Genomic DNA, 16,811 nt, shown 5'->3' with positions numbered 1-16,811 from the left:
CCCGCACAACCGTGCGGGTATATATTTTCACATTTATATATATATTTGTTTTACATTTTTTTTGACAGCATTTGTTTTACATAATTATTATATATTTTTAATGTTACTCACATATTTAAATATTTGTATAATTATGCCAAATATAATAATTTTATAGTTTCATGCTGTAAATTAAAATCATCACATATATATGTTGCTTATTATATATTTGTCCTATTAAATTTACATTTGATTGCTAAACTAAATATTTTAATGCATAAAACAATATATATGAAAAAAATTTGTATTTAATTTATTATAATCATGATCCGTAACTCAAATCGCTAGATTTTTTTTGTAATTTTTTAATGTTTATTAATTTTATATAATAAATTACTGTATATTAAAAAGTTTGAGATATATTAAATTTTTATACATGTATTATATAGTTTACTAATATTAACCCATTCTACCAACATAATATATTTTTAGCATAAATATTTTATATTTATGAAAATAAAATATGTTAACTTATCAATTTAATATAATTTTATCATATTTTGTTCAATATAAAATTTTATTTTAAAATGATAGATATTATTATAAAATTGATAAAATATGATATAATTTTATTCTTTTAATAACATTTCATTACTAATTACAAAATTAGTTGAAAATATGTATATTCAATTTATGACAATTAAGATCTTATTATAATCTTTTTCAAGAGATTTGTTAGAATTTTAATTTTTTTTTAAAATTAAAAGATATAAAAAGATATTATGATTAAAGTAGTAAAAATATTATATATATTAGCATTAGTGATATACATTTAATATAAAATTTAAATGATGGTCCAAATAAAAATATCACTCATCAAAAAATCATGATTTTTATTTTATTAGAAAACAAATTTGAGAAAAATAAAATAGAAATAAATATTTATTTCTAACAAAATATTTAAAAGTTATTAGTAAATGTATTTTTGAAATTAATTAATTTTATTTTATTTAAATTTTCGTATATAAACCAAAACTATATTCAATTTTATTTCTAATTATATTTTATGATAATTTAAATTAAAACTAACTCATTTTTGAAAGTAAATTAAAAAAGATTCTAAGAAGATTTTAAAAAGATTTTGTTAGAGATTTTAAATATATTCATTTGTATTTCAAATAAAAAGATAAAGGTATTAAAAGATATAATAATAAACTTAAGATATAAAATATGATATTTTCTAAGAATGGTCCAAACTAAAAAAATCACACATGAAAGGAAGTCATGACTTCTGTTTTAATATATTAGATTAACAAAAGAATACTTTAATACACTGAAAATCGATATATGCTGGGATCTTTTTTGTATTTATCACAAAACTTATATGGAGTAAAAAACTGGAAAATCCAAGCTGTAAAAGAAGCTCTCAAATGTATAGCTAACCAATAGTAACATAGGGTTCTTTCAGAAGCACTTTGAGCCGTTTGATAAAATTAAACCTAACTTATGGAACTAATTAATTTTACAAATTAATTTTTTTTGGGTGTGATTCTTGCCAAGTTTCGTTGTTTGACCTGATCTCAAACTCACCACGATCTCCTCCTACAATAATATATCGATTAGATTTAGATCTTATTCCGCTAATGAATCTTAGTGTTATATATATCTTATCCAAGATAACCAGCTAGCTTTAACATTATATAATGAAGATTGAATCTTAAAAAACTATATATTAATAATCTGAAGATTCAGATGCATTATAGGTAAGCACGCGGAACTACTTACAACAAGCACGAACCCTAATCCGAGACAGTTTTTTTCAATTAATCTTCTCGACTTTATTAAACAATCATATAATCAGTTGTCCTTCAAACTTTTGCAAACTAGTGCGACACACAACCTTCGTGAATATTCAACTACTGACTCTTTTTATAACAATAGTTATCGTTTACAACGATGTCTGTTAGTATATGAATGCATCAAAAACAACAAAAAGAATCCTCTTCTAAGATTTTCTATTAGAATAATATATGTAAAATGCAATATCATGAAAACGAAACGAAAACTCCATATATATAGCTCTTGATTTATTCTTCTGGCTTCCGTACAGTGCCGTCCCAAACTTTTACGTGGCCTAAAGCTTATCAGAAAATATGGTTTTCTAATGTAAGTTTTATCTAAAATTATTAAAAACAATGGTAGTAGTAATATTCGAACCCCATATATAGAAGTTATAATTCACTTGTTTAACCATTTCATCTACAAACAACTTCATAAATTGTGGCCTATAATTTACTTTATATTATGTGGCCTAAAACTAATGCTTCATGTGCCTTAGTAGAGGGACGGGCCTGCTTCCGTAAATCACAGCGAGTGAGATAAATATTTTAAAACTGTTCAAGTATTCATTTTCTTGTCTAAATCTGCAATATGCTGACAAAAAAAAAATATTAATAACATCTGCATCATAATATTTTAAATATGTTGTTGCTTTGTTTATGTATGTTTAGAAATGTTAGATATGAAGGCTGACGTAAGATATGAAGTTGACCGATTTATCTCCTTACACGTTCTTTGCATCAGAAAAATGGTGAAGTATGCTCAACTTAAGTTTCATTTTTTCCAACATGCTCAAAGTTAGTTTAAACAGACGAACTCGGCAAATATATCAGATTATTATATTTATTTAGTATTGAATAATTTGACATGCATGAATGTATAGCAGTGACTTCAGAAGTTCGAACTTCCTACGATTTGACTTTAAATATACATTTGTTTGTTCAAGTATTCAAAAGATATTATTTTGAGATATCCCACAATATACATAATCTTGTTTACTGATTAAAGTATATAGAAGGCTCATTATGCTGATGCTTGCTGACTTTGCAACATGATTTATAAACATTTATTGGGGTGAAGTCATAAGAAAATGTCAGGAAGATATCCAACAAATATATATTTTAAATGAATTTGACGATCTCCGATTGCTTATGCTTGCTGATTCTGCAATACGATGTTGTTTTATTTTAAATTGTAACTTACTAATTAATACATCCCGATCCGAAATGAATAAAAGTAATCAAGGTGATATTAGAAACCTGTCAGTACAAGTTTAAAACATATATATGGTTAGATATATATGTATTTTTAGTGTACTGTATATATATAACTAGATTTGATTATGTGGGAAGCACGTCATTGTGACTTGTTAAAGATAAAACATAGTATAATTTGAACCCATAATTAACAAGACTAATCAAATCATATTAAGTGAATTCTTGAGAGGGATTAACTTATATTTTAGTCCAGACTTTACACCTAACCAACCCATTTTCAAAAATAAGAAACATCAAATTGTTATTATAAAATATTTATAAAATGTTATTTTATAAAAATATGAAATATAACTTTTATAAAATGAGTATCCGTGCGATATCGCACGGATTCCTTACCTAGTACAACTACTGGCGTTGATATGATATTGATATTTTTTGTTATAATATGAAAGTATTTCATCTAAGACTCTTAACTAATAAGGAGGTTAAAATCATGTAATTAAGGTGCGAAACTAGTGTTTCCAGAAAAGCGACATGTGTTGGGCCTGCCGGATTCAGCCAAATAATTCCAGTAATATTTTGGTGCTATTTTGTTTTATAGATAAAATTAGAGAGAGGTTTCGTGCACGACTATATATTTCTTATAATTAGTCAATTAATTTGTATGTATATACGAGAGAACTTATAAGTTATTATAAACACAAGGATTCCATCTGACTAAATATTTAGAAGTAAAGAAACTGATGGAGATTATAGTAAGAGACTATAGTTAAAAAAAAGGGCTATAGTTATAAATGACCATTTTTATTAAGTCAGGTCTTGGATGCGGCGAGTCGGGGATCAGAGGAAGGGACCATGGCTCATCAGATCACTGAGAGCCGTTTGATCCTGACTTTTTGGAACAAAGTGGCTTAACTTAACCCATCTTTCTCCACTCCCAAAGCCTGGCTCTTTGGAGATTATCTTATAATAATACACATTCATCATTCTCTAATGTGTGATTTTCAAATGGAAAAATTCCTTAAAAATACACTGTCTAATTTTCATTTGCTAATAAAATACACAAACTATTTTGACTCCCCGTTTAATACACGAATTAATTTCCGTTGCCTATTAAATACACAAACTTTCGAAATTCGCAAGTTTTACACATAGTTTTAGATGGCGTTATCTATATTTAACGGAGGTGAAGACAACGTTAGTGTATAAATATGACCGGGTGATTGTGGTCGAGTGGTAAGGAGACGGGGCTGAGACACCAACATGTTTCAGGTTCGATCCACCTGCTGCGCGAAACTAAGTCACAATTATCCTGGTCACCCAACACGGATATGGGCCCATGCTTTAGGGTCCATTTGAATACCCGGAGAGAGGGTCTATTCGTGGGCTGCACCTCCCCTTGGGAATTAGTCTGGGCCTCTCCATGGGCCTGGGATACCCCCAGGTTAATCAAAAAAAAAAAAAAAACGTTAATGTATAATTAAACATGTGCTTAATATGAAAAGAAAATTCCTTAAAAATACACGAACTAATTTTTATTTGTTAATAAAATACATGAACTAATTTTCATTTGTTAATAAAATACACGAACTATTTTGGATCCCCATTTAATACACGAACTAATTTTTGCTTCTCATTTAATACACAAGCTTTTAAAATTTTCAGATTTTACACATCGATTTAGACGACGTCAACTATATTTAACATGATTTAGTGGATGTCAACTATGTTTAACAAAAGTGAAGTAGATGTTAGTGTTTAGTTAAACATGTGGTTAAACTGCGAAAGACAAATTCTTTAAAAATCCTTCTGATAGATTATATTGGTAGTTTTCTTCTTCATAACACTTACATAGTGTAAATTAACCTTGATTGACGAAAAACAAGAATCGAAAACTAATTCCAAAATCAGAAACTCGTTTAAAATTACCTAGTTTTCTTCGTCATTTTTCATGACATGGAAATTAACTCCACTTTGAAGCAATATAAAATGAAATCAAAGCGAAGAATAAGAAAAGGAACAGAGTTTGATGAGTAAAAGAGGTTGGAATAGATTAGGGTGTCAAACTTGAATTGAAGCTAGCTTGAATATAAGTATCAATCGATTCGAGAGGTTTTGGTTGAGGGTGAGCGTGCTTTTCACATTTTAACCATACATTTAGTTAAAACTAAAGTCATTTCTGTTAAATGTAGTTGGCATCGTTTAAATCGATGTGTAAAATCTACAAATTTTAAAAGTTTGTGTATTAAATAGGAAACAAAAATTAGTTCGTGTATTAAATGGGGATCCAAAATAGTTTGTGTATTTTATTAACAAATGAAAATTAGTTCATGTATTTTTAAGGAATTGTTTTTTCATAAATTAGACACATGTTTAATTAAACATTAACATCGTCTTCATTTCTGTTAAACGTAGTTAACGCCGTCTAAAACAATGTGTAAAACCTGCGAATTTCAAAAGTTTGTGTATTTAATAGACAACAGAAATTAGTTTGTGTATTAAACGGGGATCCAAAATAGTTAGTGTATTTTATTAGCAAATAAAAATTAGTCCGTGTATTTTTAAGGAATTTTCCCTTTTCAAATTAATAAATTGATAAGAACATGTGTATAAATAAGACCGAATTGGATGATGGATTTGCCGTATAGTTGGACTTGGGTCGATATATTTCCTAATATTGAACTTCTCAAAGTACATCTTGAAGTCGCAGGGAGAACGTAGATGTACATTATAATACCCAAAGCGTATACCAACATTGTTGATTTATTAGAGTTTTTTTCTAAACTTTGATTTACTAGTTAAAACATATTCAGAATAGAGATTGATTTGTTATCACAAGTTGCATATAGAGTTAAAAGCATCTTTTTAGAGAAGCTACTTTGTTGTCAAATGATCAAAAAAGATTTTTATTCATATATAGAATTTTGTGTTTGATTACTAACTAAATACACAATATTTCTAATGATTTCTTGGTCACACTTTTTTTTGGGACATATTATTGTATATAGTGTAACTGAGTCACTCTGTACATATTGGTATAGTATAAACCGGTATATAAGTCATCTCATCTCTGGTTAAGGCTTGGTTTATGCCTTTAGTCGAGTCTGTATATAAACCCTCACATGTACATTTCATTAATTAAGGAGAATGAGATTATTTACTGAAATGGTATCAGAGCAAAATATCTTTTTCTTCTAACAAACTTTCCCGAGAAAACACATTCTCGAGAAAATTCATCTTCGTTTTCTCGGATCATCGCATTCATCATCTTATCGCTTCCGCCTCTCATCATTCTATCTCTTCCGCCTATCATCTCATCATTCATCATCATCTTCGTTGCTCCGATTATCAATTTTCCTGTGCGATTACTCCGTGGATCGATTATCAATGGGAAAACGCGGTTGCAAGTCGAAGTATCGTTCCGTCCCTCCTCAATCACCAGATTCAGCTTCTCCTACGTCTCCTCCTCTTCATGGTGACACTTCTCAGGCTAATCGAACTCCAAATCTCAACGATTCGCCGAATCATGTCACTAGTGGAGGAGCTTCACTCGGAGCTCGTCGATCTGGTTCCAATCATTCATCTGATCGCTCAAACAGTCCTGATAACGTTCACTCTCCATTTTATCTCCATAACTCAGATCATCCAGGACTAGTTTTGGTATCGGAACCATTAGATGGAGATAACTATGGAATTTGGCTTGTTGCTATGACTAATAGCTTAGAAGCAAAGAATAAGCTAGGTTTCTTGGATGGATCTATCGTGAAACCGCCTGAGGAAGATCAGTATTTCAAAATCTGGTGCCGATGTAACAGTATGATCAAGTCCTGGCTGTTGAATAGCGTTTCCAAGAAGATCTATACGAGTATTCTTTACATTAAGCATGCTTCTGACATTTGGAAGGATCTTCACACTCGATTTCACAAATCCAACCTTCCTCGTCTCTACAAGCTGCGTCATCAGATTCATTCCCTTCGTCAAGGCAGTCTCGATCTATCCTCGTATCACACTAAGACTCAGGCACTTTCGGAAGAGCTCATCAATGTTCAACCGCCTGGTACATCTGTTGAAGAACTCTTGGCTGAGAAGGAAACAAATCGCGTCATTGATTTCCTTATGGGACTCAATGAGAGTTATGAGAACATTCGCAGTCGCATTCTCATGAAGAAGAGTCTTCCTTCTCTCTCTGAGGTTTACAATATCCTAGATCAAGAAGACAACCAAAGAGATGCTCACTCTACTTCAACAGAGCTCACTGCTGCTGCCTTTCAGATCTCTCAACATCAGAGAGACAATCAGTCTGGTGGTACTTACTCAAGCAGCACTCAGAGTGGTCATCAATCCGCTGGTAATGGTCATTCTGGTGGCTATATTCGCAAGGATCGTCCTTACTGTACTCATTGTCATCGCGTGGGTCATGTGATTGATAAGTGCTACAAGAAGTATGGCTATCCTACCAGTTTCAAACCCAATCAGAGGAATTATAAAGCTGGATCTGCTCCTATATCTGCGAATGCAGCAATCACTGAAGCGTCTGCAACTGATCTTTCTCCTGAGCAGATATAGCAACTGGTCTCCTTCCTCAGCAGCAAACTCCAAACTCCAGCAGAAAATCCCATTCCAGAAGTTCACTCTGTTTCAGTTTCCATTCCTTCTTCATCAAACACTTGTCCCATTTCCGGTAAATCTCTTCCCTCGATCTTCTGTTCATTTACTGGAACCAATTAACCTTATGTCTGCACATTGAATAGCAACATCAATGCTATCAAAGCTTGGGTGATTGATTCAGGAGCGAACAACCATATTTCTCATCAACTCTCTTCTTTTCAAAACTTTAAAACCTTACCCCACACAAATGTTACTCTCCCTAATGGAGTTCTGGTTAACATTGTCGGTTTAGGGGATATTCACTTGGGTAGATACCTTATTTTACACGATGTCCTTTATATTCCCCAGTTTAAGTTCAATCTCCTTAGTGTTAGTTGCCTAACTAAACAGTTACATTGTCATGTTTGGTTTGATGAAACTTCTTGTGGCATTCAGGCTCATACACAGGGATTAATGATTGGGATGGGTAGAGCTATTGCAAATCTTTACTTCCTCGACATCGAGTCAGTTTCATACCCAGGTAACATCGTTTACAATTCTAAGTCTATCATTGCGTCTGTTGTTAGTCTTGATATTTGGCATAAGAGTTTAGGTCACCCATCATTGTCTAAACTCACCTCTATGCAGTCTGTTTTACCTCATTCAAAAACATCAAATAAAAATCTCGATCATTGTCATATATGTCATTTGTCAAAACAAAAACATCTTCCATTCATTTCTAAAAACAACATCAGTTCTGAACCTTTCGATCTCATTCATATAGACACATGGGGTCCTTTTTCCACTCCCACCCATGATGGTTTCAAATATTTTCTAACCATAGTTGATGATGCTTCCCGAGCCACTTGGGTATATCTTATGAAAATCAAATCAGATGCCCTTAGTGTCAATCCTACTTTTGTTACTATGGTAGAAACTCAGTTTAATAGGAAAGTTAAGGGGGTTAGATCCGATAATGCACCAGAACTCAACTTCACATCCTTTTATAAATCAAAAGGCATCATTCCTTTCCACTCTTGTCCTGAAACCCCCCAACAGAACTCTGTTGTAGAACGCAAACACCAACACATTCTCAATGTGGCTCGCTCACTTCTTTTTCAATCTCATATCCCTCTTCCATACTGGGGTGACTGCATTCTAACCGCAGTTCACCTTATCAATCGTATTCCTGCCCCTATTCTTGATAACAAAACACCTTTTGAAGTCCTAACAAAGAAATCTCCTGACTATCAACTTCTTAAATCATTTGGTTGTCTCTGTTACGCTTCAACATCACCCAAGGGCAGACATAAATTCAATCCTCGTTCTCGTGCTTGTGCTTTTCTTGGCTACCCTTCGGGTTTTAAAGGCTATAAACTTCTTGATCTTGAAAACAATTCTATTTCCATCTCTCGCCATGTCGTTTTTCATGAGGATTTATTCCCTTTCATTACATCAAATCCTTCTCATGATATTCATAACTTCTTTCCTGATGCTCCTGCTTCTCCTGTGATATCCAAACCTTCTGATGATGTTGAGACTTCTTCTCCATCATCTTCTACAGAGAATTTGCCTCCTGCAAATCCTCTCATGGATGATGCTGAATCTTTCGTTCAACCATCACACAGGAAATCAAAGAAGCCAGCTTATCTTCAGGATTACTATTATAACTCAATAGGATCCTCAACCATTCATGAAATCTCTTCTGTTCTATCTTATGGCAAACTTTCATCACTTCATCTTTCTTTCCTTGTTGCTATTGATAAAGTCAAAGAACCCAAAACCTATGCTGAAGCAAAGAAACTTCTGGTTTGGGATGATCCAATGGACACGGAAATTGATGCTTTGGAAGGAACAGAGACATGGACGATATGTACTCTACCTGCAGATAAGACTCCTATTGGCTGTAAGTGGGTTTTTAAAGTCAAGTTTAACGCAGATGGAAGTGTTGAGCGTTACAAAGCCCGCCTTGTAGCTAAAGGCTACACTCAGCAAGAAGGAATCGATTATCATGAAACGTTTTCACCCGTGGTCAAACTTAATACGGTTAAACTCCTTCTGGCTCTGTCGGCTATTCATGGTTTTTCTCTTCATCAACTTGATATTTCGAACGCGTTTCTTAATGGTGATTTGGATAAGGAGATATACATGAAGCTTCCTCCAGGATACGCTGAGCGAAAGGGGGACAGTCTGCCTCCTAATGCAGTCTGTAAACTTCAGAAATCTCTCTATGGTCTCAAACAAGCTTCACGTCAATGGTTCTTAAAATTCTCCACTACATTGACTCGCTTGGGCTTCACTCAGACATACTCTGATCACACATGTTTTCTCAAGATTAATGACTCTCTGTTCTTGTGTGTCATCGTATATGTTGATGATATTATCATCATCAGCAATACAGATTCTGAAGTGGACCTCTTAAAAGCGCAACTGAAGGCTTCATTCAAACTCCGTGACCTTGGTCCTATGAAGTACTTCCTTGGTCTCGAGATCGCTCGTTCTTCTGCGGGTATTCATCTCTGTCAATGCAAGTATGCGTTAGATTTGCTTGATGAAACTGGCTTACTTGGCTGTAAACCATCCAGTATACCTATGGATCCTTCTATAAAGTTATCCAAAGAAACTGGTGGTGAACTAGTTGATGCTGAATCTTATCGATGTCTCATTGGTCGCCTGATGTATCTTCAGATCACAAGACCAGACATCACCTTTGCCGTCAATAAGCTTAGTCAGTTCTCATCTGCACCTCGAGAGAGTCATTTGCGTGGCGTTCTTAAGGTTCTTCATTATATCAAAGGTACCGTTGGACAAGGACTGTTCTATTCATCCAAGGCCGAGATGCAAATTCAAGCTTTTGCAGATTCAGATTGGGGTGCATGTCAGGACACTCGCCGTTCAACATCTGGGTTTTGTATCTTCCTTGGTACTTCTTTGGTTGCTTGGAAATCAAAGAAATAACAGGTCGTCTCTAAGAGTTCAGCTGAGGCTGAATATCGCAGCCTTTCAGTTGTCACTGATGATCTGTTATGGGTCTCGAACTTCCTCAAAGAGATGCGTTTCACTTTGAGCAAACCGACTCTGCTGTTCTGTGATAACACTGCCGCTATTCATATCGTTCACAACACTGTCTTCCATGAACGTACAAAGAATGTTGAAATTGACTGCTATAGTATGCGAGAAAAACTGGTTGTAGGTCTTTTCAAGCTTCTTCATGTCAGGACAGACCTCCAACTTGCTGATCCGTTTACCAAACTACTATACCCTGCTCCGTTTCAGCGTTTGTTTGTCAAGATGGGTCTCCTTAATATCTTCGTCCCATCTTGAGGGGGACTATTATTGTATATAGTGTAACTGAGTCACTCTGTACATATTGGTATAGTATAAATCGGTATATAAGTCATCTCATCTCTGGTTAAAGCTTGGTTTATGCCTTTAGTCGAGTCTGTATATAAACCCTCACATGTACATTTCATTAATTAAGGAGAATGAGATTATTTACTGAAAGGACAAATATTTCTTGGTCACACTATTACACTAATTAGAGTTAGCTCCTTCGTTAATTATGATAAGGTTTAAAAGTGAAGACCCATTTCATTATTTTGCAATGAAACATACGATCTCTCTTTCATCTCGACGACGACAAATACATTTCAGATCTAACTTCTAACATAGGAGGCAATTATGTGGTTTAACTGACCCGGTAAAATTTTTCACTTCCACTGTAATAATTTGGAATTTTCATATTGTGTTCTGTCTTTCTTGGATCCATATCTGTATATTAATTCTAAATTTTGCACGTCTCGTGTAGTCATTTTATTTCATGTAAAAATGTGTACTATTCTCTAAGAACTTTTTTAATTTCTTAACAACAATACTACCTGGTTATTGAACTTCAATAACTCAAGTAATTCCTCAATGATTACACTTTATAGTTATCATGAAAGATGAAACGTACGTATTATATTGTAAAAGGAAAAGAAAAAAGAGGGTTTTACCAAAAAAAAAACAAAATAAAAGAGGTTAGTAAATAATTAACCAGCGTGAACTTTTATCATTGAAAACAATTCAAATCAGCTAGTGAACGAATCATTGTATAATTCAAAAACTATTCCATTATCTTCCATGAATCGAACTCACATGGATGCCATTTGAAACTTGAAAGCATTGAAATAACTTTCAGAAAGCATTAAAGCTTACAAATTCAATGAATATAAATAACTTTGTTTAACCTTTTTGTACTGAAAGCAATACAAAATTCAATCTTATAAAAGAAGAGAATGATCACTATTGGATAATTATTTTAATCTGCACCCTTCAATAAATCTTTTGTGTATTCATATAAATGACATTCAGAGAGATTTAACCATTGTTTATGCAAAGTGGCATTTTTATAACCATTGTTTAAGCAAAGTGGCATTTTAAGAAAACTTCAAACTATTAACAAACAAATAAAAAAAATTAAAACTAGGGCTGAGGTCACAAAAGGATTATTGTTTTAATGAGAAGTTAAACAAAGAATCTTGAAGGTCAAATAATTAATGTAACCTGTTAAACATGACAGACATTGTCTTATGCAAGAATCTTTCTTCCTCTTTCATTGATAGAAATCACAGTTTAACCAACGAAACAGAACAAAGTACATACCTGCTTACGTAATCATAAATATTTATATATAATTAATACTATATATTAAAACAAGAGATCACCAGCTACATAATTAAGAGAGAACAAACATCTCAGCTCTTTAAAAACCTCAACATCAACTTCCTTTCCTCTTCTCTATCTCTATTATCATCTTTTTGCAGAAGAAAACAGAGAAACAAAAGATCTTTATTTCTTCTTTTTAACTGCAGGTGGGTTTTTTTTTCTTTTTAAATTTAAGTGTGGAAATCTAAGAACAGTAGATAGATCTTATTGGCTATTATAAAACGGGTCCACTTTGTTCTTGGGGAAAGATTCTGCACGCCCACATGGTAAGATTAAAATAGACTAGCATTACCCTTCATCACCTACTTGTGTCCAGAAAGAAGTGGTGATGATAATAGATCATCAACTTGAGCAAAAGACTTTTTCACAGCTTTTTTTTTTTTGGTTTTTTCTCAGAATCTTTCTATCAGTTATGTGCTTGTGTACCAATAAAAATAGACCAAACAAACCTCTTTCTAACTGAAAACAGAGCAAAATCTTTTGTTTTCTGTCAGCTTATTTACTTCTTCTGAGTGTTTGAAACCCAAAGTCAATTATTCTCTTTATTTCCTGAAAATTCTATCTTGACAAAAGTAAGTAATCTATTTTGTTCTTTGGAAACTGATGTCATAGAGCATCAGATTCTTAATATATGATTCTCATTCTTTTTTTTTCCTTTCATCTTCTTCTGTGTTGCATTTATTTTCTGCTGGAAATATTCTTTGAATTTACTTTAAAAGTCTCAATAATTGCCCCTCTTGGAGTTTCCATGTCCATTGTGTTATTGGAGTACAATGTTTTCAAGTCAACTCTCTGTAGCTTATATATATATATATATATATATATATATATATTTATAGCCTCTCTATGATCTCACAACCTCTCTTAAACTCTATTATATACATGTTGAAATGCACCTTTGATCTTACAATTGACAAATACTGAGTTATGCTCTGCTCTTCTCTTGTTATTTTTGTGGTTTTGATCATGTTTCTGCAACTTTTGATTGCAGATAGTTTATATAGACTACAAGGAAAGAAACCATAACTCAAAGACACTTGTTCTCACCATTTCATGAAGAACAAGTCCTTGAAAATTTAAGAGTTTTGTTAAGCTTCTGGTGGATGCAAGATTGAGTTAAAAAAAGGATTCTTATATGGAAGGTGGTAGTGGTGGTGGACATGGCGGTTTCTTACCTAATTCTAGCTTTGGCGCATTCTCTGAGACGGCTACAAATATGGACTTCATGGACGAACTCTTCTTTGATGGATGTTGGCTTGAGACAACAGATGGTAAGAGCTTGAAGCAGACAACACCCACCAACATGAATGACAACAACAATTCTTTCCTTTATGAGACAGAGAGAAAGTTTCCTCAAATAACACCAGGTTCTCTCAAGATTGAAGATCTCACAGATCAACCTACGAATCAAGTACCTTCTGACCACTCTGCAGCTATGAGTTCTACACAAGCAGAGAAGTTTCTCCTTGAAGAAACTGAGAGAGGCAAAAGATGGTGGATAGCTCCAAGAACAAGGCAAGGCCCTTCTTCATCAGTGAAAGATAGACTAGTACAAGCTATCAAGGGTCTTAACGAGGCGGTTCAGGACAAAGACTCCCTTATACAGATATGGGTGCCAATCCAACAAGAAGGCAAGAACTTCCTCACCACTTTGGAGCAGCCACACTCCTTCAACCCAAAACACTTGAGTCTTAAAAGATACAGAGATGCCTCAGTCGCATACAACTTCCTGGCTGATGAGGATTCCAAGGAGTCAGTAGGTCTCCCTGGCCGTGTTTTCCTTGGGAAGTTACCTGAGTGGACACCTGATGTGCGGTTCTTCAGAAGTGAAGAGTATCCACGCATCAAAGAAGCTCAGAAGTGTGATGTTAGAGGATCATTAGCCCTTCCTGTGTTTGAAAGAGGTAGTGGGATTTGTCTAGGTGTTGTTGAGATTGTCAGAACAACTCAAAAGATGAATTACAAGCCAGAGCTTGAGAATATCTGTAAAGCTCTAGAGGTTTACTCTCTGCCCCTTGACTTGGATCACAAGTTTTGTTTGTGTATTTGTATAAGCCCTAAAGAGGTTGCTGTATTTTTTATTTATTTTGTAGGCTGTTAATCTAAGAAGTTCAGAAAACTTGAAATCTCCAAGCAGTGAGGTGTGTTAAAAATGTTATCATCTTAAACTAAACCAAATAATTTGATTAACACACACATAAACAATGCACTTTGTTTTCAGTTTCTGCAGGTGTATAATCAGTTCTACCATGCTGCATTACCTGAGGTATCAAACTTTTTGGCATCAGTCTGCAGATCATATGATCTGCCTCTGGCTTTAACATGGGCACCGTGTGCTAGGCAAGAAGGCAGAGGTGGATCCAGACACTCTGATGAGAACTTCTCTGAGTGTGTTTCAACTGTAGATTCAGCTTGCTTTGTCCTTGACCAACAGAGTTATCATTTCCAAGTGGCGTGCTCTGAGCACCATCTTCTTCAAGGGGAAGGCATTGTGGGAAAAGCATTTAGACGAACCAAACTGTTCTTTGTCCCTGAAGTAACCACTTTTAGCAAAACCAACTACTCTCTTGCGCACCACGCTAAGATCTCTGGTCTGCATGCAGCTTTAGCTGTCCCTTTGAAAAACAAATTCAACGGCTCTGTTGAGTTTGTGTTGGAGTTTTTCTTTCCAAAACTTTGTCTTGACACCGAAGCGCAACAAGACATGCTCAAGTCACTGTCTGTGACACTGCAGAATGATTTCAGGAGCTTGAATCTTGTCATTGATAAAGAGCTAGAGCTTGAAGTGGTGTTTCCTGTTAGAGAGGAACTACTTTTCTCAGAGAAACCTTTGCCTCTGGAACCTTTTCCTTTGGAAGAGATCTCTCAAGAAGATTCCTCATGGATCTCTCACATGATAAAGGCTAATGAGAAGGGTAAAGGCGTGTCGCTTTCATGGGAGTATCAGAAAGAAGAGCCAAAAGAAGAGTTCATGCTGACATCTGGTTGGGACAACAACAATCAGATTGGCCTTGGCCATGGCCACAGTAGTTTTGATTCAGCTTCCTTTGGTGTGGGACAATCATTGTTAGGAAGTAGAAGACAAGGTGAAAAGAGAAGAACAAAAACAGAAAAGACAATTGGTTTAGAAGTTCTTAGACAGTACTTTGCTGGAAGCCTCAAAGATGCAGCCAAGAACATTGGTGGTAAGATAAACTTCATGTTATTTAATTATGTTTTTTTTCATAAATTTCTCAGACAGTGATGAGATTTTCATTCTTATGTTGTTTCAGTTTGTCCAACTACATTGAAAAGAATATGTAGACAACATGGGATAACAAGATGGCCTTCCAGAAAAATCAAGAAAGTGGGACACTCGTTAAAGAAACTCCAACTTGTTATAGACTCTGTTCAAGGTGTTCAAGGCTCTATCCAACTTGATTCATTCTACACAAGTTTCCCAGAGTTAAGCTCCCAGAATGTATCTGGTACTGGTACTGGTACTTACTTCAAGAATGCTCAAACCGAGAACGGTGTTTCAGCTCAGGGGATTGCTTCAAAGTCACCACCATCATCTTCTTGTAGCCACAGCTCTGGTTCAAGCACATGCTGCTCAACTGAAGCTAACAATACTGCCAATACCTTAACCACTCTGATGGCTGAAAATGCTGGAGAAATCTTGAAGAGAGCTCGCAGCGAGGTGAAACTTCACACCATGGAGGAAACAAAGCCTATCTCTAGAACACGGAGCCACAAAACATTCAGTCAGCATCCTCTTAGCTTGAAAGCTGGAGGCGCCTCTAAAGTGAAAGCCACGTTCGGTGAGGCCAAAGTACGGTTTACTTTGCTCCCGACCTGGGGCTTCAGAGAGTTGCGTCACGAGATTGCTAGGCGTTTTAACATAGATAATAATAATATTGCAACCTTTGATCTTAAGTACTTGGACGATGACAAGGAGTGGGTTCTTCTGACGTGTGAAGCGGATTTGGAGGAGTGTATAGACATTTATAGATCATCACAGAGCCGCACGATCAAGATCAGCGTTCATGAAGCTTCTCAACTCAAGCTGAGAGGCTCTTTTGGTAGTACTGGTACTGGTCCTTCGTTATAAGCCATAAGGAAAGGTTGCTACCTGAAAGGACAAAGGAGATTCTTATACTAATTTATTAGTGTGTTAGTAACAAAATATTACTCACCATTTTATAGACTTAGGGCATCGGTTTGTAAACATATTTTCAGTGCCCTGGATCATAATCATATCATTTTGCAAGCAGTAGTAGTGAACTGGTTTTCTGCATCGTCTTAGCAGATTTTTTTTTTTTTTTTTTGTATAATAAGGCGATTGCGTACCAGGAACACATGCTTATATGTATTTTCTTTTTGGTGCATCATTCGTCATCTGTATTCTTCTAAGCTCTGCTACTATGTCGTATTGAAAATGTTCTCAATAATTACACATGAAAACGTTAGTCATGTAGTTTCCCTCTTTTCTTTCTTCTGCAG

General features: G+C 34.5%; 1 protein-coding gene across 4 annotated transcripts; it reads left to right on the top strand.

Moving 5' to 3' along the window:
- Positions 1 to 12,457: 12,457 nt before the first annotated feature.
- On the top strand, positions 12,458 to 16,581 carry LOC111197822 (protein NLP2). 4 transcript variants are annotated; one of them, XM_048766627.1, is made up of 5 exons: positions 12,458 to 12,475; positions 13,321 to 14,328; positions 14,423 to 14,470; positions 14,551 to 15,514; positions 15,602 to 16,581. In XM_048766627.1, the coding sequence occupies exons 2-5, from the start codon at positions 13,465 to 13,467 to the stop codon at positions 16,417 to 16,419; spliced, it is 2,694 nt and encodes an 897-aa protein (XP_048622584.1). In that variant the 5' UTR covers positions 12,458 to 12,475; positions 13,321 to 13,464; the 3' UTR covers positions 16,420 to 16,581. The 4 variants fall into 4 exon arrangements, with proteins under 4 accessions (XP_048622584.1, XP_048622587.1, XP_022572810.1 ...); XM_048766630.1 differs by lacking the exon at positions 12,458 to 12,475 and adding an exon at positions 12,575 to 12,595; XM_022717089.2 differs by lacking the exon at positions 12,458 to 12,475 and adding an exon at positions 12,642 to 12,901.
- Positions 16,582 to 16,811: the final 230 nt, after the last annotated feature.

The sequence above is a fragment of the Brassica napus genome, chromosome A3 (assembly GCF_020379485.1).
Source record: "Brassica napus cultivar Da-Ae chromosome A3, Da-Ae, whole genome shotgun sequence".
NCBI lineage: Eukaryota > Viridiplantae > Streptophyta > Magnoliopsida > Brassicales > Brassicaceae > Brassica > Brassica napus.
This window is presented reverse-complemented; position numbering and strand designations above follow the sequence as displayed.